Consider the following 24,583-nt stretch of genomic DNA (forward strand, 5'->3'; position numbering starts at 1 on the left):
TAAAGCTTTGACTGGTAAAGAACCTCCCTTCTCAGCTACTGAAGCTCGTAACTCCTTCAGAGTAGTCAAAGGTGTCTTGGTGGCCTCTCTCACTAGTCTCCTTCTAGCACGGTCACTCAGTTTGTGAGGTCGGCCTGATCTAGGCAGATTTACACATGTGCCATATTCCTTCCATTTCTTGAAGATAGATTTAACTGAACTCCGGGGGATGTTCAATGCCTCTGAATTTTTTGTTTTGATTCCCTGACATTTCCTCTGAGTTGTTTGGAGTGTTCTTTTGTCTTCATGGTGTAATGGTAGCCAGGGATACTGATTGGCCAGTAACCGGACCTCCCTTTATACCACACTTGAGACACATTGACTGCACCCAGGTGATCCTCATCTCACTAATTGTGAGGCTCCTAGCACCAATTGGCTGGACCTCTGTTTGAATTAGGTAAGTCACTTTAAAGGGGGAGAAAATGTATGCAATCACTTATTTTAACTTGCATATATTTATTTAATTGACTTTACTTTGTAGAAATCTGTCTTCAGTTTGACCTTCGAGAGTTTTTTTTTTTTTTTTTTTTTTTTACAATTTTCTTGGTCAAAAAAGACAAATTATATTGATCACGACTGATTTATAAAATCAGTAAAAGGCTAAAACATCTAAGGAGGTAAATACTTTTTATAGGCTCTGTATAGCATGTAGTTTCTGCTTTAGAGAAAGGTAATCTAGATAAACTCCCCTGGTTGAAATCCCCTGAAAATATCCAAACATCAGACGGGTTAAAAGGCCACTCCATCTGTCAAAAATATTTAGGCATACATGGTCTACAGCAGGGAGGTTTGTGTTTTAAAGGTTTCTGGCAGAATTGCTAAAAATATGTACTGACCCTGTTTTGAGAGCACCCCAGGGCGTGAGAGTGAGGCTTCTGCTTTTGTTAGCTTTCCTGTAAAATAAGTGTTATACAGTTACTGTAAATGTACAGTCTTAGTGTGAGGAATAAACACTGAGGATGTAAAACACTGGCTGAATATGATGATTCAGTGTCCGACGTGCTCCCTTTTTAAAGTGTAATCCAACCAGGTAAGGCAAATCTCTCCAAGCCAAGTCTGAGAAATGCTAGCCAAATGCTAATAGCACACTGGTGAAATACCCATCCTTCATTAGTCTGCTTAACAGTTGGAGCCCGCCGGTGTGTAATTACTGAGCTCCCTGCGGATGGTGCTGAACGGTGACAGCTCCAGCTCGGTGGTGCACTCGTGTTCGTTATCATCACTGGCCGTCGCCGAGGATGGGGCGTGGTTACAGCAGCAGCAGCAACAGCAGCAGTCCAGGAAGGCCCTGCCGAGTGGGCGACAAAGGAGTAGCAGCAGTGCAGGGGTAACAGCAGCCCGACAGAAGAGCAGCAGCTGGGAGAGAAGGTGGAGCACGGACATGGTGTGCTCGGGCACACCTGCCGCCATGTACGCAGAAACTATGTTGCAGATGTTCTCAGGCACCACACAAGCACCATACACGATCGCTAGCGCCACGACGGTGCAGTTCATCTGGCTCTCGAGTCGTATCTGCTTCTTGTTGCTGCGCACGCTCGCCTGCTCGGCACGTCGGATCTTGCGCGCGGTCACCAGCGAGCACCCGATTGTAAAAAGAGTAGGGAGGCAAAAGTAGCAGCCGAAGCACCACCAAAGTCGAGCACCCTCGTAGGTTAGCCCAAGCACGTAGAGCATGTCCGGGAGGGAAGTGGATATCCTGATGATGCACCGTTCAACAGGAGGCTCGTCCGGCATCCCAGTGTCTTCAGTTACCAGCTGTCGGATGAGGAGTTCTGGGAGGGCCAATAGGAGAGCGCCGATCCAGATGACGGCTAGCTTAGCAGTGGTGGAGGTACAGTTCTCGATCATCTCGTAGTACATCTGGACGTTTGTGGCCGCACGGAAGCGGTCGATGCACAGAGCGCAGAGGGTGAAGGTGGTGACACCGAGGGAGGCCACCTGAGGAGACAAACAGAAATCAAATGTCAGTCATCAGAGTTAAAAACGACAGAGATAACTTTTTGTGTTTCCAGCATAAGCTAGGTTAATTCCTCAAACATTTTCCTATAATAGGTCTCTGCTCAAGGACTTGTACTTTCCAAAAACACAGGGCTAAAAACAGACATGCTGGCTATTTTAGATTGGTCAAGAACTTGCTATATATTCAGAAAACCAGCAGAGGAGGAGGTACTTAAATACTAAGTACTAAGTACTTAATTGTTATTGCTTAGATGACCTTGTGGTAAGGTCATCCCCAATTTATGATGGCTGGGGTCTTCATCTACATTTGTACAAAGGCTAGATTTAGTCTTAACAGATTGTATAGTATGAACGTATTAAAGTATTAGTGTTTGTATTTTCTTTCACTTTTTCCTCTCTCAGTTTCCTTGATATTGTATTCAATCCAATCTAATAACAGCTAAAATTGCCCAAAGCTAGATCTTAAAGAACAAGCCAATGCAAAACATAAATCAGTACATTAAAGAGCCTGTAAAGTGGAATATAAGAGCTGTGTCTTAACACACTAGATATGTTGGAATACGGTTGCTGTAAACACGTGAAAGTTTTTCACCTCTTTCATGGCTGGGTTTAATTTGGGTGGGGCCAATATGGGCGGGTAATGATCCCGCCCCTCTAACACTACAATAGAAGTAATCTCAGTACAGTCTGCTGTTAGCTGATGTCACTGCCTTTTTTGAAAATTAAAAGCCAGAAAAATGCTGGGTTTTTTTTTCACTATGAGGTAAATTTGCCAAATCTACCAGCCACAGTGGTCTACGGACCATTAAAAGCATGATAACAAAGATTTGACCCAGAAAACAGACTGAGGCTGTGTCTGAAACCACACACTCATTCCCTACTCCCTATCCACTATATAGTGAGCAGCATAAAATGGACAATATAGTGGACTCAACTGCAAAATACAAAAAAAACGATTTCGGAAACTACTCCGGCCGCGGTTAATGACATCATCGCCGTCTCACATTTAAAACGATTAACAACAACGGCTCGTATAATGTGATGACACCGGCTGAGGATCGAAATTAACGGTAGAACTTTACTGAAAACTGACGCTAAATGTGAAGTACTTTGCCCCCAAAAATAAAAATACTAATAAATAAAAATCTTGTGTCTTTAGTGGCAAAATAGTTTACATTTTTGTGTATAATGTAACTTATTTTTGCATAAAGATGACGGTCTCATGTCTTGTAATCCTCGGACTTACTCCATTTGAAATCCTTAACATTTTCTTACAGATTTGGTTAAAGCCAACCAACAAAAAAGTATTTAAAAAAAGTTTTTATATGTGTTCCTGTGCTCCTCCTGTCGTCATGATGGTAAATATTGCTGAGCTAGTGAGCATTGCTTGTTCACTACTTTTCAAAATACATTGTGGGATAGAATGAGTGTACTATATAGTGAATAACAATGCTCAATCAGAATTCAGACACCACGACAAAATGGCGTATTCACTATATAGTGCACTATATAGTGAATAGGGAGTGATTTCATGCTGATTGGCACGCCTCATTTGATTGACAGATAGCTCGACAGGCAGAGGCTACGTTTCTGTCAACCAGAATGCTAGCTAGCTAGCTGGCAGGAAGTCGTGCTTAGTGGGCAGGCCGTTAGGTTGATCCAAAATCCATGCGATTTCAATGTGGAAGCCTCCGCGGATTGGCTTCAAGAGCTGTTCGATTCCGCCTATTGTAAGCAGACAGCTGACGTCACACAGGCTTTGTCCAATTCTTTCTACAGTCTATTTTTCGTCTATTCAGATTGTAGCTTTTTTTAATTTGAGAGGCTTGTATTTCTCCTGAGTGGGTGTGGCGTGACACACCATCCTGGAGCAGATTTCACTGCCTCATTTTCATGATTTTGAAGCTTAATTTTATAAATGTGGAGATGTTTTATTTGACTGAAATTTGACCTGGGGTTCATAACACAGTGACCTGTCATACAACAAACTTAAATACAGATGTATTTTCACTTTACAGGGTCTTTAACCCCTAGGCTGAAAACTTAAAACTCAACACAAATGACAGAAGGGGAAATATTTTAATAAACACCTCGGAGTTTGTTCTAACAGCATAAAATCTGCTATTATTTTCCAACTGACAGATGGGCTGATCTGCGTGTAATACTGAAGCCATACTTGTCAGGCCGTCAGTCTTTAATGAATAAAAGGATGACAAGGAACTGACAGATGTAGCTCCAGAATAGAAAGAGTCTGACGTTATCTTGCAGAATCTTAAAGAAAAGCTGCCAGTGAAGTAAACAAGTAGATACACTTGCCTGACACACAAATAAAGGCCCCTCTGCCAGCTGACAAGCCGGCCGCCGGCAAAAATAATAAACAACTGGACACACTGTAATGGTATTGGCCTTTAGGTGCACCTGACACTTGTGTAATTACAAGCAGTGGAGCAACAGGAGGACAATGGAAAGCTGTAAGCTGCTATTAACACTGTGGAGCATCGCTAAATGTGAGAGAGAGAGAAAGGAAAGGAGACAGAAATAGAGACACAGCCAGCGAGTTACATGGAGGATTAAGAGCTGTCGTCACCGCATTCATTCATTCAGATGTGTTTTCACACCCCTTCTTCAATGGGAGACATACTAATTAGCGGACTTCCCAAACAGTCCATTGTTTTCCTGTTAATGTGACGCTCAAATTTTCCTTTTCTACAGCTAATTAGACAGCATTGCTATCGAATTCACTCTGCAAAAAAATGTCAGAGAGCTCGTAAATTTCCGCAGCATGGGAAAGCATCTGTTGGATTAACAGCCATTTTGGCAGAGTGGGCACCCTGCAAAGCACTGCTCTGCAGCTGGAGCGTGTGCATGCGTGTGTCCCTGCATGAACCAGCTCCTTCTGTGATTTCGCCTCCAGCATTGACGCTCCGTCCTGCCTTACCTTCGCTTACCTTTTCTCCCTTATGTCTCCTTTCTCTCCTCATGCTTTGTTTCCCTTTATACATCTCTCCCTCCTTCCCTCTCTCCTCCCTTCATATCAGATTTAATTACAACAGCCAGTTTCCCAGATGGCCTCAGTGAGCCTCGGCTTTAGAGCTCCAAACACATTCTTCCTGGACAGATATAGATGTTCTCAAACTGCAAGATGTTCTGTGTATCTAGGCCGGAAACACACTCACAAACACTGACCTCCTGACATACATGGATGTCCTAACCAGGCTAATGAAGAGCGACCATGCAAGGCAGAGAGAGGAAAGAGGGAAGACGAAGAAACAACAGGCTCCAGCACCCCACACTATAACTACAAACTACAGTGCTGTGGATTAGCATTTTTCTCCATCCTGATGTCTTACTTTTTGCATAACTGTCACACTTAAATGTGTCAGATCATTTAACAATCATGGCCCTATTAGAAGAAGAAGCCGCCCCAATTTAATCATGAATAAACTGTGATTAACCACATGTTTTGGAAAGCTGAGCTCAATTATCCAGCCAAACCCAGGCCTGATTACTGCCAAGCTCTCAAAAAGATCTCAAAAGCAACAAGAAACTCAAGAACAGGTGAGAAATAAAGTCAGTAACATCTATTAGTTTGGAAAGGGTTGCAAAGCCATTTCTAAGGCTTTTGGACTCCATTAAATCATGATAAGAGCCGTTATCCACAAATGGGGAAGGTGGTCATACAAGAACTCGGAACATCTAAATACCTGCGGGCCACACTTGACTCCGTAAAGGTCAGTGGTCATGATTCAACAATAATAAAGAGACTGGGCAAAAATGGCAGCCACGGGAGATTTCCAAGGCAAAAACCACTGCTTACCAAAAAGGAGCTTAAAGACTAATCTCACATTCGACAAAAACTGGAGATGTTCCAATACCTCTTTTTTCCTTCCCAATACCAGCGCGTTGGTTATCGTCTGATATGTAGAAGTGATCCAATACCGCTGTAAACTTTGTGGGCCGATTCTGCTCCTCCATCATAACCTACATGTTTCAGCATCACAGTTTCATGAAGCATGATGTGATAACCGAAACAGCCTGCAATTGGTTGACAGCCCCTCTAAAAAAAGGTAAACAATATGCCTTTTAGCTTTCAAGCTAGCAGCAATAAATGATAGCAAATAGGTAAGAATGGATAAAAAGTCACTCAACATCAGATCTACCAGTGTGGATTTGATCTTTAACATCCCTGAAAAGTCATCCAAGTTTCAGGCTCGCTAGAAAATCTTCTGTGAGGACTATGAAGGCTTGGATAGCATCAATGGGGCAGCAATTTCTAGTTTCAAGAGGAAAAAAAAGTAAAAAGCTGTGATTTATGGTTCAAAGTTTATTGAACTTTTGATAACGTTTCATTTTTTGTGGTATACGAAAGTCATATAAGAATGGTGCTTCTCTGAATAAAAATAAGAATTAATATTGATATTAATATCAAAACGTTGCATTAACAGCTGTACCTGCCGTTATCAATACCTGTATTTTCATCAGAACTGAACATACATTTTGGATACTGGTACCAGAATCAGAACAACTCTAGAAAACATCTTAATGAACCCAAAGATTTTTGGAAAAATATTCTGTGGACTGATGAGACAAAAGTTGAACTTTGTGGAAGATATAAAGCCATTTCTAAGGCTTTTGGACTCCAGAAAACCATGGTGAGAGCCATTATCCACAAATGGAGAAAACTTGTAGCAATGGTGAACATTCCCAGGAATGGCTGACCTACAAACTCCAAGAATGATTCTGGCATTGGAACAACTCTACAAAAACATCTTGACGATCCCCAAGACTTTTAGGACAATATTCTTCTGATGAGATAAAATTAGAACTTTCTGGAAGTCATTACATCTGGTGAAAACTTACACAGCATTTCATGAAAAGAAACTCATTCCAACAGTCAAACATGACGATGGTAGTGTGATGGTCTGGGGCTGCTTTGCTGCTTCAAGACCTGGAAGACTTGCCGTAAATGATGGAACCATGAATTCTTCTCTCTACCAGAAAATCCTGAAGGAGAATATCTGGCCATTAGTTTGTGGCATAAAGCTCAAGTGCACTTGGGTAATTCAGGGGGACAATGATACAAAACACACCAGCAACTCTACCTTTGAATGGCTCAAAAACAATTTTGAGACTCATTTCCAAATATCCCAAACGCTTGCTTGCAACTGGCTCAACCAGTTATTAGGTTTAAGGTGTGATATGTTTTAGGTTCATATGGATTTTTTATCTTAATAAATGAAATCATTATTTAAAAACTGATGAAGATCTGAATCATTTATAGTGACAAAAATGCAAAAATGTAAAAAATCAGTAAGATCACACAGAACTCTATGGGTGTGTTGGGAGTTTATCACCTGTATAAAGCTGCATATTTGTCACCGTTATGGTAGAAAAATTGTTCTGACATTAAGCTAAAGTAGAACAATGATCTTTCAGTGAGCATTAACTTCAGGTATCTTTTCCTCCAAAGCTACTAGGTGTAGATTTAAGCCAAGCATGTTTATCCGAGTAGTTTATTCACACTCTGGGAAGATTAATCTTTTATGAGAATTCGGGCAGCTGTCAGGATTTAAGTAAAATTGGCTGATGTCATCCTGTTAAAGTAAGTTATGCATGCTCAGGAGGCTAGACAGCCAAAATCAGAGAAATGCCAGAGAAGCAGTTTGGAGTTGAAGGCTAATTTTCATTCATGTCAGGTAAGTAAGAACCTTAAAAAAGGGAAGGAGTAAGGCATTAATACCTCAGAAATATTAATGATGTAAATCTGCAAGTATGATTTGGATCTTTAAACTGAACCAGAAGCAAAAATTGAACTTTCTGAAACCATTTTTCTACTGACAAACTTTACTTCTCTGATTGGTTGACTACAATAGCGGACAGTAACAAAGTAAATTTATTTCAGTACTGTACCTCACTGTACTGACATTTTTAAATATCTGTACTTTACTTGAGTATCACATCGGAGGGAAACATTTCTTTGACTTGTCAACATTTCAAGAACAAATACTGTGCTATTGATTCGACCACATTTCTTTTAATGTTCTCATTATTTGCTGCTTTTGCTCTGAAGTCAGCTTATGAATTATCATGTCTTTTCTAAAATCCAAACTGTACTTGTGAGGTCTTTGTGTGGTTTGTTGAAAGTATTGGTTCCCTGCCTGAGGTCTGTACTAAAATAAGGACACCAAAGTCACTGCAAACAACACAGTCACTAGAGCAACTGTGTACTGTCCCAATCTGTTGAGATTTTATCAAGAACACAGTGATATTTACCTCCGCCAAGGAGGCAGGGTTTGTTAGTTTGTTAGCAACATAACTCAAAAAGTTATAGACGGATTTTGATGAAATTTTCAGGAAATGTCAGAAATGGCATAAGGAAGAACTGATTAGATTTTTGAAGTGATCTGGATCACCATTTGGATCCAGGAATTTTTTAAAAGATTCTTTACTATTGTGAGATAGGGCTAATGGTGGAGGTCTGCGCTCTCCGAGTGCTTTCTAGTTATACTAAGTTTTGACAGCAAAAGGTGAAAACAGATGGGAACCACTGGTCTAAACTTGGCACTTATTAAAAGATTTAAAAATGCAAAATCTTTTAAAATGTAAGACCCTACACTTGACAACAAGTACTGACAGATTCAACCATTTGTTCTTCCGAGTCACACCACACTGGGGATGAGTGCAGTTAGCTTGCTAAATGGCAAAATTTGGAAATCAACATAGCTGGGTATGATTTACAAGTTGCATAAACTAATTACATATCCTTTTTAAAATATCCTATAATCCCTAGCAAACACTCTTTTAAAACTGCAATGACGCCTCCCACCACTAGCAGCTGAAGTAGCATCCTGCCTTCCTGCTGCAGCTTCAAACTGGATGTTAACATGAGATATAGTGGTTTGCACCTTGCAGAACCAGAATTAGCATGGCAGTGTTTTGAACTTGAAAATAGAAATAACATTGTATGTGTTGAAGGTTTAACTGAAGTGAAGAGCAATCACTTAAGCACAATATAACCTGCAAATAGGAGTGAAGCTGGCGAAGCTAACTGCTAACTTTAGCCTCAATCTACTCAGCTTATTAGCCACACATTACATACCAAGGTTATTATAGTTAACTAAAGCTAACTAAATAACTAAAACTCATCTAAAATCATTTTAGTTAACTGAAACTGAAATAAAACTAAGCTTTACAAAACCCCCCAAAACTAATTAAATCTGAATTGTGCGCTTACAAAACTAACTAAAATGAAATTAAAAAAGAGACAAAATATCCTTAGTTTTAGTCTTTGACACGTCAATACCGACTGGCACCTACACCCAAAGATGGGGAGTGTTAAAGTGCCCTAATTGATTGGTTAAGACTTGACACAGTGGTAGTTTTATGTCTGGAGTTGTATTCTAACATCATCTTTAAGTAAATAAAATGAAAAGTGAAGAGTAGCCTGTTTGAATATGTTTTTAAAAATGTATGAAATTCATTTATCCCCGACATCTATCCAGAAAAAACTGAAACTAACACTAAAATTAATATTTTGCATTTTTGCGAAATAAAAACTGGACTTAACTGAAAAACCATCAGTAAAAATGAATTAAAACTTAACTAAAATCGAGCACAGAAAGTGAAAACAAAATACAAGTAGAAACAATGAAAAATCTGAAAACTATTACAACCTTGGTACAACGACCCTGTGATGAATTTGATGTAGCTACGTAGCTAATTTAGCAAAATCTAAGCTCACAAAGCAGACACGTAATCTACATAGCTTTTTCCTCTACGTATATATACATATACATATAATTTGATGATTTCAATTTGGATTGAGCCCAATCATTCTCTGAGCAGATCAGGGAGAGTAAAACTCCCTCTTAACACCAAAACATCACAGGAAAATATGGTAAGATAATCTTACCAACCTTGTCATAATTGGGCCTTTGCTGACTTTTCTGAAGAGGAAGTTGGGCCAAAAATAGACCTGATTGTCTTGAAGGTTGCACCCATGACTGTATGTTTTAAGATAAAGGAAAGAAAGTACTCTACTTTGCCTCAAGTAATGATTTGACTGAGCAACTTTCACTTATATTGGAGTGGTATTTGATCAGGAGTATCTATACTGTATCTCAAGTAATGAAGTCGTGCTCTTGGTCCACCGCTGGCACATTTGCCCATATCTAGAGCTTCATTTTGTCTGGTGTTAGTTGCACTCTGAAAAATTAAAATGTTTTAGAACAGCCCTGCAAAAATCCTTGTGAATTAGCATAAACTGGGGCATAAATTCATTACAGTAAACAAGCTTGTTAAACCACTATCTGGCATGGAGGTGAATTGTTGAACAAAAACAAAGTTTTAAATTGCCCCTAAAATTGATGTTACTTTATTCTGGGGGAATATTAACAACATCAAATCCGCTCTGTAATAAAGAGATAAAGATTGTTGTGCTCTTGTGTACTCAAGGCAATATCAGTGAAGAGATGAGTGGCACTCTGGAGCAGTTTTGGCCCCTGAAATTGAAAAAGGATTTTGACATATGTTCTCTCCTCCCTTCTCTGAGAAAACAATAATAAAAATATATCCCACCAGCGATTCTGTTGCTGAAACAGATACATAGCGCCTGTGCTCACTGGATTCTGTCTACAGTCCAGAAATGTTGATACCATTCACTGAAATTGCTCTGTTATTTAGACTACCATCTCACTACTACAATGTTGCCTGCGAGGGACACTTCTGAGACCTGGTGGTTTGGAGGACTAGCTTTCAATCACTTGTGCCAGAAGCTTGGCCCAACATCCAATAAGATTTCTTCTTGTTGTTCAAAAAGTTAGGAAGAGATCCTTTAAATCTATATCTCAGACCTCCTTCTTTCTTTATACACATGCACAACAGGCAAACACAGCCGTCTCTCCATGTGGTGGCTTTAAGTGAACAAACACTCAAAGGTACACAAATACCCATCCAGCACACATGAACAGGTGCCTGCACATGCTGAATATTTCATGGTTTAAACAACAGGGCTGGAATGGCTTTAAAGGCTGTCATGGAGAACCAGGAGAGCCAGCTTTGATCAGCATGTCTGGGGTGGAGAGCGAGCCCGGGGTGAACAAGTGAAGCTTTGTGCTGGAAGAGAGATGACAGATAGAGAGTCCAAGAGTCAGGCCTGGTGGGGTGATGGAAGCTGTGTTTGTGGAAGGGGGTTATGCAAATCAGAGAGTGAAAAAAAAGGGCAGAAGAATGGAAAAAGGAAGAGGAGTGGGAGAAAAGGAGAGAGAAGGATAAAAGACAATAGCAAGGGGACATGTCACGTGAGTTAGAGACAGTTTAAAGTGACAGGAAGAGAGCAACAGGCAATCTTCAGAATGGTTAACAATGTTAATGTGACATTTTTTCACAATGGGGGCTTGACCCTGTCATGTTCATGATCATTTAACCTGCTGCAGTGATGACAGGCCTTGTCACCTTAGGCTCAGTTATGTTTTTAAATATTATTGCTCAAATCTTACTGCTCATTTAAAAGCATTTTAAAGCATTGCTATCAGCTTCTTACACGATTAGTTTATCAGTAGCTCACTCCCTATTTAAGCTGGTTTAAATTAGTATTAGTAGCTTATTTATTTACATGCCATCTCCTGTTTTTAGGGGGTTTATTTTAATGTAGTGTTTCTTGATGAGTAAGGGTTATAAATGTATCCCCTTTAACATTCAAACATTTCTTTTAAAACCCGACTGGTTCGGTTTAGGCATTTAAATCCGACTGGTTAGATTTAGGGTCAGCCTGTCGGCAAGCGGATAGAGCTGAAATTTCATCACAGGTAATATACGTCACGCCCCAGCAGAGAGGTTTCGCCCCACCATAGAGGTCTCAAGCCGAACGCCCCAGTGTAGAGGTTTGCCAGAGGGCTGCAGCCAGATGCCTCTCCACTTAATTAATAGCTAGCCTAAATTAGCAATAACTATAGTTTATTTGATGCCACTCCCTGATTTTTTTATGTTTTATGATGTGTATCAAGTTGACAAGTTGTAAGCTGTCTGTTTCTTTTAAAACAATGTAGCCTGCTTCAAATTTGTTAAAACCCATTTTTCTTAAGTTGACACAAATTTCTTATTTGTGTCTGAAGGCTTAACAAAGTAATCCATCTGGAAAACCACTCATAGACAGCATTTGGGAAAGGGCAGAGGCTTAAAAAAAACAGAGTGTGACTGGATGAACGTTCTGTCTGTCACACCTTTTATGGGCCAATTAGAGCAACAAAACACGTGACGTAGCCCCTACTGAAGGAGTAAACTCCATATAGACACACAACGCGAACCATGGCGACTATAGACATGTAAGTACACAACTTTTGTTTTTGAAAAAAAAACCAACTCACTGCTGTTTTTTGTTCTTCTTTTAACGAAGAAATGTTGTCAAGTTCTGATAAGACTGGCACTTTAGCAGCATCCACGCTAATGTTTTCCGCCATAATTGCACAGGTCTCTTGTTGCTGTTTGCTTACGTCACGACTCCGCCATGCCTGAAAGTACTGCCCCTCGTCGCTGATTGGTCCTGTCACTTTCTAACCGGGCCCAAACTGTACAGAGGGGACTTTTGCAAGATGGATTCATGAGAAACACGGAAATGGGCATACTAAAGCGCATGGTCCACTTAGCTTGTATACCATTAGCTTGCTTATTGGCTGACTAGCTCAAATTAGCAAAAGTTTATTTAATTCTCTGTCATATGATGTGCATGTTATGGGTTTGAACCCAGCTAAGAAGCAGTATGCTATATTTTTATCTGAAAACTGTGAATGCTAGCTGTATTTTTTCATTTTGTTACTCTGGCTAAACAATCTTTTCTTTGGTGAAGCAGAATTGCTAATTATCAATTATATTCTTGCCCAATGTTTTGATCAAAACCTCCTAGGCTAGGTAGGCTAGCTTTGGGAATTAGTTAGTAGTTTTCATTTTGTATCTAGCAAAGCAGCAGTCTGTTGTATATTCCCTTGAACATATATGCTAGATTAAAAAAATGCTACTTTGTTTTTTTCTTGAGTTAGCAAGCTTGTCTAACTTTTCTTGTTAGATTCCTGCCTGATGTTTGATTGATAGGCTACCTTCTTATGTCCATAAGTGATAACGCTAATGATCCCCCTAGCTTGGTTAACCAGTAGCACACCTACTAACTAGTTAGCTTGAATTAGCAGTAGCTTATGGTTTTACATTTTGTATCAAGCAAAATAGCAGTCTGCTGTGTATTCCCTTGAAAATTTGAATACTTGTGTTTTTTTCGTCCTTATGTCACTATGGGTAAATGCATTTTTCAAGAGCAAACAAGATTTGCTAACTTTTCATGTTAGATTCTTGTCTGAAGCTATGATTGATAGTCTTCCTGTTTGTGTCTATAAGCAATAAAGCAAATTAGCCACCTAGCATAGGTTACCAGTAGCACATTGACTTTCTAGCTATCTTACATTAGCAGAAGCTTCATCAAATATACATTATAGCCTATTATTGCTGTGTTTCTAAATCATGTGTTCAGTTGAGGAGTCTGTCATGTAGCCCCTTGTTAACACATTAACTAGTATCATTATTTTGTTACTTTGGCACAAGGCTGTTTTTTCTTAACTAAAAAAAACAAACAAACAAACAAACAAAAAACACAATTTTTGCTTGCAACCCAAAGTTAGAGAGTAAGATTGATACCTCTTTTGTATCTGCAAACCAAATAAATCACAGGAACCAGCTAGCTAAATTTATCAGTGGCTATCTTGCTAACTGGCTAGCTAACTCCACCAGCCTTCGTTTCTCTTTGCAGATTAATATCTTGCTTAATGTGGTCACTCGTCACTTTGGTTAATATAACCTTCAACAGCCTTCATACGACTTTATATCCATTTCCTAGTTCAAAATACTGCAGTATCTAAAACACGCTAAATGCTAAGCTTCTTATGTTTATGTTCGGTGAAGAGCCAGGCGAAAGCTCTGGCAGGAAGGCAGAAGCTATTAACTGAAGCTATGGTGGCTACTTGTGGCAGGAGGCTTCATTGCAACTTTAAAACAGCCTTAGACCTTGGCCTCAGGCCTGTGTTTTAAAAAAAATGATAGAAAATTTAACCAACTCATAGCCAGCTAACTGCACGCATCTCTGGTATATTTAACAAATTGATTGAAGATTTTTTTTCAAGATACAATTTTGTGTTTTTAGTTGGTTCTGTTATCACTGTAACTATATTCTTTGACCTCTTCAATTAAAAAAAGTCTATCATAAATTGGGTTCGTCTAGACAGTATTTCACTCCCTGTAATCCATTTCCTTTCAGGCTTGGACTTCAAGGGCTCAAAATAAAGAACAAAAAAGGTCTTTCATCCACAAAACATTTCCCAGGTTCTGATGTCAAGCTGCACAGCAGGTGAGAAAGACATTTTCCTGAGTGCTGTTTTTAATAACGGCCCATTAACTCCCTGATTAAAGGTCCTGTAAGCTGGTGGCACAAAGGCCTTGTGTTATTAATTGTGTCTAACAAGGGCTGGTGGAGCTTGTGTGGCCGCAATGTGACTTCAGCCACTGTCAGGGATAATGGGTGATATCAGGAGATGAATGGGCTAATGCGGGGAAACACAACAACACGCACACGCACAGGCCTACAGTCTGATCGTAATGAGGAACAGAGACAAAGGGTTACTCCATCTGCAGACCTGTTTCTAGGTGGTGTGTGTGACCTAGTGCAGGCTCCAGCAGACCATAACTCTGACCAGAGACAGAGCTCCTGACAGCAGCCATCCGTCTCACAGCTGGGCAGGGACAGGAAACTGGTGGGTATGCGCCCGAATGTGTGTCTGTGCATATCCACATTCATGCGGAGCAACTAAATTTGATTTCATGTGGGCGTGACTGTATTACAACATGTGTGTAATAAATACACGAGGAAATGTTGTTAACTGTACCCATATGATTAGATTTGCTTAGCCTAGCTTGGCAAAAGGACAGAAAACAAAGGAAAAAAGCTTGCTCAGCGCAGAACAGAACAAAAAGCCCTGCACCTCTAAATCTCCTTAATTTAAGCTTTATATTTGTTACATTGGTGCAAAGTCCTGGGTATAACAGGGGTTTAACAAAGGGTTGACAAGCTCCAATAGAGACAAACTGAAAGCTAAACTACCATAACAACAATTAGCTTACTCAGTCGAGGCTGTTCAATGTTTAAATTCTAAGCAAAAACTAGTTTGCAAGGGAGCAGGTGGCCTACTGGTTAAAGGTGCTCCCCATGTACGCGGGCGGCCTGGGTTCGAATCCGGCCTGAGGCTCTTTACCGCATGTCTCTCCCCAACTCTTGACCCTGTTTCCAACTCTATCCACTGTCCTCCTCTATCTAATAAAGGCACAAAATCCCCCCCCCCCCCAAAAAAAAAAAAACTAGTTTGCAGAGTATGTGTTGGTGAACCATCTATTTTCACACCTTAAGAAATATAATGTCAGGTTAATTTAAGCTCTGCATCCACATAGCTGGCAGTGCTCATTTTCAGTCTGAAACTGATTGAGTCCAGTGTCTTCAGCCCTCACCATCTAAAGGACATCAGCTTTTTTTGTTTGTTCCTTCACTCACAGCCCTCTCTGTTGAACTTAGTTCAACTTATAGGACATCCAGTTCTTCGTTTGCTCTTGTTTTGATAAAGAAACGTGGTCCAATTCTGCTGAAGCTACCACCATGCTAAAGCTACATCTAAGTTAATTATTACACCAGTGGCAGCCATTGACTACCAGTACAACTGAACCACGCCTGTAGCTAGTGCCTTATTCACATTAAACGTCACTTATTGGGCCGGGTTTATTCTCAGACCTGGCACAGTTGTTCCAGACTGAAGCTTTGCAAGCTAGATCTGCTTGATGACAGACATAGTCTGGCTAATCCACTGGCCTTGCAAGGTTAGGTAGGTGCCACTTTTCACCATAGTTTCTCCCTCACTAGATCATAATTAGGGCCTCCTGCAATCTTCAAATCGCAGAAGGTGCAATACTTCTGTTACCTGAAATTTGTGCCAAAAAGCCAGTATAAAACACTTTTTTTTCTGCAGAGATGTTATGCATTAAATATCATGCAACCATTCAAGTGACATTATTTTAGAATATTATACAAAATGTTGTACCTTCTTCATTTTTGCAGTTTTTTCTCATTAAATATGAGAATGACAAAAATTCCCTCCTTCAACACAACAATAAGAGTAAAAATAAGCCCTTATTTAATCAAATATTGTGTTGGTTATAATAAAGAATAACATATTGATTGTGTTTGTTGTAAAATAAATTAGATGAGGAACATAAGGAATGATCACACATAAAATCACAATACTGGGAAAAAAAAATTTGCAATTAGATTATTTTCCCAAATCGTTCAGCCCTAGTCATTATCATGCATGGGGGGGGGGGGGTACTGTTAGGTATATAAACCTTTTGGACTTTGATTGAAAAAACTCCTGAAAGCACATTGAGAGTGTATTTTATTCTGAAAACAAGGACACTACCACTGAACTACAGAGAGAAGTAGTTCATTTTAGGTCAAGTCCTACCAATTATGTTGCCACACAACCATCTGAGAAAGACTGATTCAAATGAAAAGTCTGAACTGGCCTTGATAGTAACACTTTTTTTCTTTCAAAGAGAAAAATTAACTTTCAGTCACTTTCACTCTGTTTAAATCCATCGATACAAGAAGCAGTCTCACCAGCTGGAACGTAAATCCAATAAAATTCATGAGCAAGAACAGCAGGCTCTAATATACCGTCTTCATGCATCAATTCAATTCTATCCAAGAAGCCGATATAGTATTTGCTGTTGCTCTCTGCCTTTTATAATTTTAAAGCTGGTCTTCTCCCACTTCCAAACAATACATTTCTCCTCCATTAAATTAAATCCTGACTTGTGGCAGATTTCCCCTGGACATTAAGAATTTATTCAGCTCTCAGTGTGCTGTAGCTGCTGGAAAAGTCCAGTTCCAGGTCATTGATCCCTGTCTAGGAGTGTTATGTTTGAGGCTAGACAAAATCCAGTAGCCTTCATATTCCCTTCTATTCTTTTCTATGACATCTGGCTGCACGCCAACCTGGGACATGTTGATTTGAAACTGATCTGCTGTTCTCTCAATTTCACCAACATCTCCAATTTATCCTGGACATATTTACATGAATATTAATTAACATGGGTAATTATCAGTTTAGCTAATCGCAACTAACAAGCAATCTTAATCTTCGCTTGTGTTGTTGTGTGGACTTGTCTCATCATATAAAACACAATATGTAGTGATCCATGGACAACGAGCTGGCTGAATAGACTCACCATCATGTATTATGTAGAGCTGCTGCTAATTATATACCCTGAATAATTTACATATCTTCCAATTAGCTGCGATTCGCGTTCCTAATAGACGGCAGAAGCAGGAATGAGACCCAGTGCGTGGTACTAAACTGTGTGCATCCAGTGTCTATTCTGATACTGTATCTGTGTAGTCAGCCAGTATGCACAAATGTGTCAGTGAGTGTCCACAGCTCTCATACTCTATGTATGTAAGTGTGTGTGTGTTTCCCCCTGAGGCCTGCTTCTAATCACTGATAGCTGATGCAGAGAGAGAGAGAGAGAGAGAGAGAGAGAGAGGGACAAGAGCCGTGGGCAGTGATCAGAACAGGGAAGGCCATCCCACCCATCTGGAAGATCAGCACACTCTAGTGACTTTATGCATGTGTGTGTGGTGTGTGTGTCTACAGGCTAGATTTATAGAGACAGAAGGACAGATAGACATGGGAACGGATGTGGATAATCCAGAGATTGTTTCTCCCAACTTCTTAGAAATTGCAGCTTGGACAGTGCCCTGTGAATCAAAATATTAAAAATACCCCTCTAGTGTCATTTCTGTTTGAATGTGCTGATTGAGTGGTGTAAAGCACACTGACACTGGACTGTGGGGCAGCGGAAAAGTGTTCTGTGGAGTGACGAATCATGCTTCTCTGTTTGGCAGTCAGATGAGCGAGTCTGGGTTTGGTGGATGCTTGGAACATTACCTGCCTGACTACATTGTGCCAACTGTGAAATTTGGTGGAGGAGTAGTAATGGTATGGGACTGTTTCCAGGGTTTTGGGCTAGGCAACTTATCTCCAGTAAAGGGAAATCATAATGCTTTAGCATAGTAAGACATTTTGGACAATGCTGTGCTTCCAACTTTGTGGCAACAGTTTGGGGAAGGCTCTAAAGACATGATTTGATTAGTTCAGTGTGGAAGAACTTGACTGGCCCAAACAGTAGTGTTGCCTGTAGTATACAAACACCTGTGTCTTGAAGGTCCAGTCACAGGTTAATCAGTGTTCCTGGCAACCATTACACCATGAAGACAATAGAACACTCCAAGAAACTCAGAGATAAGGTTACTGAAAATTTAAGTCTGAGAATGGAAAAATAAAAATCAAAGGCACTGAGTTCAGTTAAATCCATTATCAAGAAACGGAAGGAATATGATACACGTGCAAGGCCGTCCTTACGAACTGAGTGGCCATCCAAGAAGGAGACTAGTGAGAGAGGCCACCAAGATACCATGACTACTCTGAAGGAGTTACAAGCTTCAGCAGCTGAGATGGGAGAGACTCTGCTTACAACAACTGTTGCCTGGGTTCTCCACTAGCCAAATGTTGAGGAAATTTCATATCCAATCTTGACAAGAGTTCGCCAAAAGGCATGTGGGAGACTCCATGGTCAAGTTGAAGAAAGTTATTTGATCTGATGAAACCAAAATGGGGCTTTTTGGCCACTGGACAAGATGCTGCACATCACCACAAACACATCATTCCCACTGTGAAGCATGGTGGTGGCAGCATCATAATGTGGGGGTGCTTCTTGGCAGAAGGCTTGAAATGAATGCCACAGTATGGAAAATCCTGAAGGACATTCTTATTCAGTCTGCAAAAGAATTTTAGCCAGGGAGATTAATTTTTTCCAGCAAGACAATGACTGAAAGTGTACAGCAAAAGCTACGCAGAAATGGTTAAAGACAACAAGGTGAATGTTCTGGAGTGGCCGAGTCAAAGATCAGAACTCAGTCCAATAGAGAACTTGTGGCTGGACTTGAAAAGGGCTTTTCCTACTCCATCCCTGTGCAACCTGACAGAGCTTGAGCAGCTTTACAAAGAAGAATGGAGTAAAATTGTGGTGTCCTGATGTGCAAGACTGATTGAGACTGATCCACACAGACTCAGTGCTGTGATTATAGCCAAAAGTCTACTCAATACTGACTTGAAGGGGGTGAAAATTTATGCAGTCACTTAATTTACATTACAATATCATTACAATATCAACTTTGCAACAAAAAGGTAAAGGACAAATTGATTTTGCTTGATTTTTTTAAGGGTACAGCCTTCATTTCAAATCTGCTGCTATGCTAATGCTAATGCCAGGACACGTTTTCTTGTAAACCTTTCTTGAATAAAAACAAGTATTTACCACAAGGAGCACTTTAAAAGTGACCCAAAGGTCACGGCAAAGGAAAGTGGAAGTGCTGTGAGCCAATATGTGTGACCTAGAAACAGTAAGCACCAGTGAGATGTGGTCTGAAATTGATGTCATGGGCTCAACCAGAGCTAAAAAAGCCATCAAAGGACACAGGGTCTTAATCTTAGGGGTGGCTGATAGCTGGCTTTAGTTTTATCCACCTGCATTGATATAGAATGAACACTATTGTATCCAGGTCTCAGTATAACTTGAAAATGTGTTTATTTTTAGTGCTTATATTGCAGTTACCATGAAATTGCAATCTATTTTGCAGCTCTGGACTTGGTGGACATAGTCACCCGGTCCATTGCATGTGGGACAGTCTTTAGGGACACCAATTTGTCATGGTATGGATTGCTCTGACAAGCATACTCGCCAATGCCTAATTCCTAGTTAAGACAGTACTGGAGATTGGTATAGATCCTGGTATTGGTATCAATACCAGTCAAGTGTTAATTATCATTGCATCAGTCCGAAGACTAAAAATTTAAAATCCTGATGTAAAGTCCTATCAAGACTTCAGTGAATAATCTACATCATCATACTTTGAAGTATAGGAGCACAGACCAAGCTGCCATATTGTATGACAAGTCTGGACAGACTGTGACTGCTATATACCAGGCCTTTTTTCAGCTACTACTTGATGATTAAAATTTAGAATAAGGTAACAAATCAAAGGAACCTGAGCTCTCCTGGTCACTGTGAAATGACCACATATTCCAGGACTTCACCCAGCCGTGGAGAGAAACCAAATTCCTGTGAGTTGAGAGAGTTAAATGTGAACGTGTCAAGCTGATGTATGTCCTGCCATTACCGCCAATTCCAGCACAATACATGGGTCTACCTCTGGCCCTGTGTGGCTCCATGCAGCTCACTCTCTTTCCCCCCTCTTTCCCAATCTATCACTTTCTCACTTTTCCTCAGCCTATTTCCTGTTCTGCCTCAATAATCTGTTTCTCCCCCTCCGCATGCTGAAGCCCACTGTACCATGGCAAAGACGGCCTACAGTATTGTACAGCACAGCAGCAGCCAGATAAGTGTGTGGAAAATAAACCGGAGGATTCACCACAGAGTTGAGTGTGACATGATAGAGCATTACAGAGAAATGCAGAGGGAGAATTTGAGGGAAATATTTGAGCTGTGGAACTTTTAGTGCACCATTTTAGCAGATCAAGACTCAATTTCACATCCCAAATACGCTTTTATGCAGATGATATCATCCTTTTTATCTACAATTAGGGGCATGAAAATTCCCTAAGGTTGTACTATATTCTGCCACTAGAAAACACTTTTTTGAGACTTCTAAATCCACTAATACTTGCCTTATGCCTCATACTACACAGCAAACGGTAACAATGATAGATGGCCTGTTAGTGTAAAGGCCAATACACCACCAAGGACTGAATGAGCCTTGAGAGAGTTGAAAGATTTATGTCCGGCGATGGGATGGACGTTGTTAGCTGTAAATCAGGGTTAGGAAAAAACAAAGCTGGTACGTCCTACTAATGGGAGCGGTCACTAGATCAATAATAGCATGGATGATTACCATATAAACAGAAATACACCATGATGGTAACATAACAGCATATTATCCCTTTGTAAATGATTCTCATAAACCCATATTTTATTCACAATAGAGCATAAAAACATATCGGATGTTAAAACCAAGACATTTTACTGTTGAGTGAAAAGTATGAGCTCATTTTGAATCTGATGGCAGCAACATGCCTCAAAAAAGTAGGGACAGGACTGTGTTTATAATTGTGTAGCATCACCTCTTCTTTTAGTCTGACACCTGGAAAGTGAGGAGACCAGTTTCTGGAGTTTTGAGAGAGGAATGTTGTCCCATTCTTGTCTAATGTAGATATCTAGCTGCTCAATAGTCCTGTGTGTTCTTTGCTGGATTTTTCATCGCAGTATATTATCTATTGGTGAAAGGTTTGGACTGCAGGCAGGCCACTTCAGCACCTGGACTCTTCTACTGTGAAGCCATGCTGTTGTGAAGGATGTGGTATATGGTTTAGCTTGGTCTTGCTGAAATATGAAAGGCCTTCCCTGAAAGATATGTTGTCTGGATGAGAGCACATGTTGCCCTATAACTTCTATATACTGTCAGCATTGATAGTTCCTTTCCAGATGTGCAAGCTGCCCACACCATAGGCACTAATGCAACCACATACCATCAGAAATGCGGGATTTTGGTAATAAGCTGGATGGTCACTCCTTTTAAGTCTGCAGTACTGTGTCCGTACTTTCCAAAAGGATTTCAAATGATAATTCATCTGACCACAGAACAGTTTTCCATTTTGTCTCAAGCATCCAATACTGACCTTTGGCCTTGTCCCTTGTGTACCGAGATTTCTCCAGATTCTCTGACTCTTTTGATGATATTACATACTGCAGATTGTGGAATATTCTCAGTCTTAATAATTTCACGCTGAGGAACATTTTCTGAAATTGTTCCACAATATTTAGATGCAGTTTTTTGCAGACTGGTGAACATCTGTCCATCTTTACTTCTTGTAGACGCTGCCTCTCTAGAATGCTTCTTTTATACCCAGTCATGTTACTGACCTGTTGCCAGTTACCAAATAAGTTGCAAAATGTTCCTTCAGCTGTTTTTCATCAGTACCTCTCACTTTTCCAGCCTTCAGTTGCCCCATCCCAACTTTTTTTAGATGTGTTTTTGCTGCCATCACAATTTAAAATACCATTATAAAATGGAAAAATGTCTTAACGTCAACTACTGATGTGTTGTTTATGTTCTATTGTGAATAAAATATGGGTTTATTAGATTTGCATTGTGTTGTTATTTATATTCTACAGCATGCACCAACTTTATTGTTATTGGGGCTGTAGATGTTGTCTGTTACTATGATTTTATGCTGCTAAACATCAGCTAACATCTGGTTAACCAATAGGGCTGCAGAAATTATGGCACAAGTTATAATCATGATAATCTTAAATTGGTACTCAGATCACGATTATTGAACAATAATACTCATTAATTTTGATACATCTGCATCGCATGTATTCATCAAACTTCAACACTCTTAACACATTTGAAAAATAGAAATAAATGAGCAAAAAACCCCTGAAAACACTAAAATATGCACCAGATGAAAAAATGTGTGCTACAAATCATGTGACAAATTAATTATTCCATCGCAATTATCTTCTCCATGACTTTGAGACTTTGAACCAGGTTTAATTTCCCAGCACTGGTTAGCACGTCTTCCTTTAGAGTTTATGAGACAAAAAGTTCTTACAATCTCTTCATTACGGTGATTCTAAATGAACCTTGGAAAATGACTCAGTCCTCCCTCCAGCTTATAAAATGCTTACTGCACTTGTTATTTTCTACTTTAGCCTACTTTCAAGGCTCCTCCTAAGCGGCCAGCAGGTGTAAAGCAAATTATTGCACATTTGTTTCGCTTGTTTTTGCTGCTCTGAGCATCACTTCCTAGAGGAGTCATCTGCAGCATAAAACAGAAGCGTGTCTGACAGTCTGGCTGCAGCCCACATCTCTATTTTGTGCAGCATCCTTAGTTTTCCTGCTTCATCTTACACCTAAAAATTGCTTTCTTTTTGATGTTTGGAAAATGTCACGCTCTACTAAACACTGAATAGAACAAGGTTTACTGAAGGCATCGCCATGGGAGGCTCTGATATTATATCTATACCACCTTCTATTTATGCATGAATGCACATGTGAAGTCTGGTTAATGTTTGCATGGATGTGCCTGTGTGTGACAGTGTTTTGTGTACCTTTAAAGCATGTGCGACTGAGTTTGTGTCTTTTTTTCAGGCCAAATGTTCACGTCCCTAGTGAGTGAATTTAGGTTAAGTGAGGAATAAAGTCACTCCATAGGGTGAAAGTATGTGCATGTCTGTGTGCTTCCCTGAATGTTCCACTGGGAGAGAGTGAGCCCTGGGCAGCATTACTCACAGCCTGTTTTAAAACACACACACACACACACACACACACACAAACACACCGAACCCACTAACATACTGATAGATATGCTCCACAAAATGTACATCCCCTTACACATGCGCTGCTTTCAAAGTTGTCATTTGTGCTGCAAGTTATTAAAAAACATCCTGCGGTTCTTGGGTAGCTCATCTGAAATAACACAGAGGGGGCTGAGTCTCTCTGATCCCCCATTAATTAAAACACATGCACTCACAAGGTGTTTGCAAATGAAATGAGATACTGTACATGTATTACAGTATGTGGTCAGCGAGAGGGAGCTGGAGGAATATTGCTGACGAAGAGTGACGATAAGACGGTGCAAATGCAAGCAAGTTAATGCTGCATATAAATGTATGCAGGAGGAACTTTTAAAGGTGATTTGGCTCCGGTTAAGGGTGTCTAAATCCTAAATTAGGGGGGTCCAAACTTTTTCCACTGAGGGCCAAATAGAAAATATATAACGGTGGTGTGGCACTTTCACATACCTCACTTTAAGGATATTAAAGTTTGTAAAACCAATCAAAGTAGGTTAAGACATGCTCAGCATTTGGGTATGCTTAGATGGCTAATTAACGGCTGACAAGGCAGATAGCCAATCATTTTCAAGACAGTCTTGCTTCATATACACGTAGATTTACATTTAGATTTAGATAGGGCAGTTACATTCTGCACCACAGACATCACAGACTAAGCAATATTTCATGAATAAAACAGAAAAAAGTCAGAGGTCTAATCTTGGATTAAATGATGTATACGGTTTCAACGGTAACTACATGAACTGTAGCTAGCTTTAGCTTCGTGAGCTTTGTTAGCTGAAGTGGAAAGGCAGGGGTGGTGGGTGGGGTTGTTCATATTATTCAAAAATGTCTGGTGCTGTCAACAATGTCATACTTTGAAAATAGTGAAACGAGCTTTGTTGGCTTAAGCTAACATAGCTACGCTAGCTACGTAATTAACCTTACTACACAAGCGAATGTAGATAAGTTAGCTTTAGCACTGTGAGCTTCAGCAATGAAACTAGAGCTAATGTAGGTACGTAGAGACTGTAGCCAAATAGCTAATGTTGCTGCTTTGTGAGCTTAGCCTTCGCTATGTTAGCTGTGTAGC

At 40.1% G+C, this 24,583-nt stretch overlaps 1 protein-coding gene across 1 annotated transcript in view; it reads right to left on the reverse strand.

Moving 5' to 3' along the window:
• Positions 1 to 911: 911 nt before the first annotated feature.
• gpr37b (G protein-coupled receptor 37b) overlaps positions 912 to 24,583 on the reverse strand; it is a 29,197-nt gene continuing 5,525 nt past the window's right edge. Inside the window, exon 2 of the mRNA XM_041781138.1 lies at positions 912 to 1,977. Coding sequence (XP_041637072.1) covers positions 1,159 to 1,977 — 819 coding nt within the window. The 3' untranslated portion in view covers positions 912 to 1,158. The remainder of the gene's footprint in view (positions 1,978 to 24,583) is intronic.

The sequence above is a fragment of the Cheilinus undulatus genome, linkage group 23, assembly GCF_018320785.1.
Source record: "Cheilinus undulatus linkage group 23, ASM1832078v1, whole genome shotgun sequence".
Classification (NCBI taxonomy): Eukaryota; Metazoa; Chordata; class Actinopteri; order Labriformes; family Labridae; genus Cheilinus; species Cheilinus undulatus.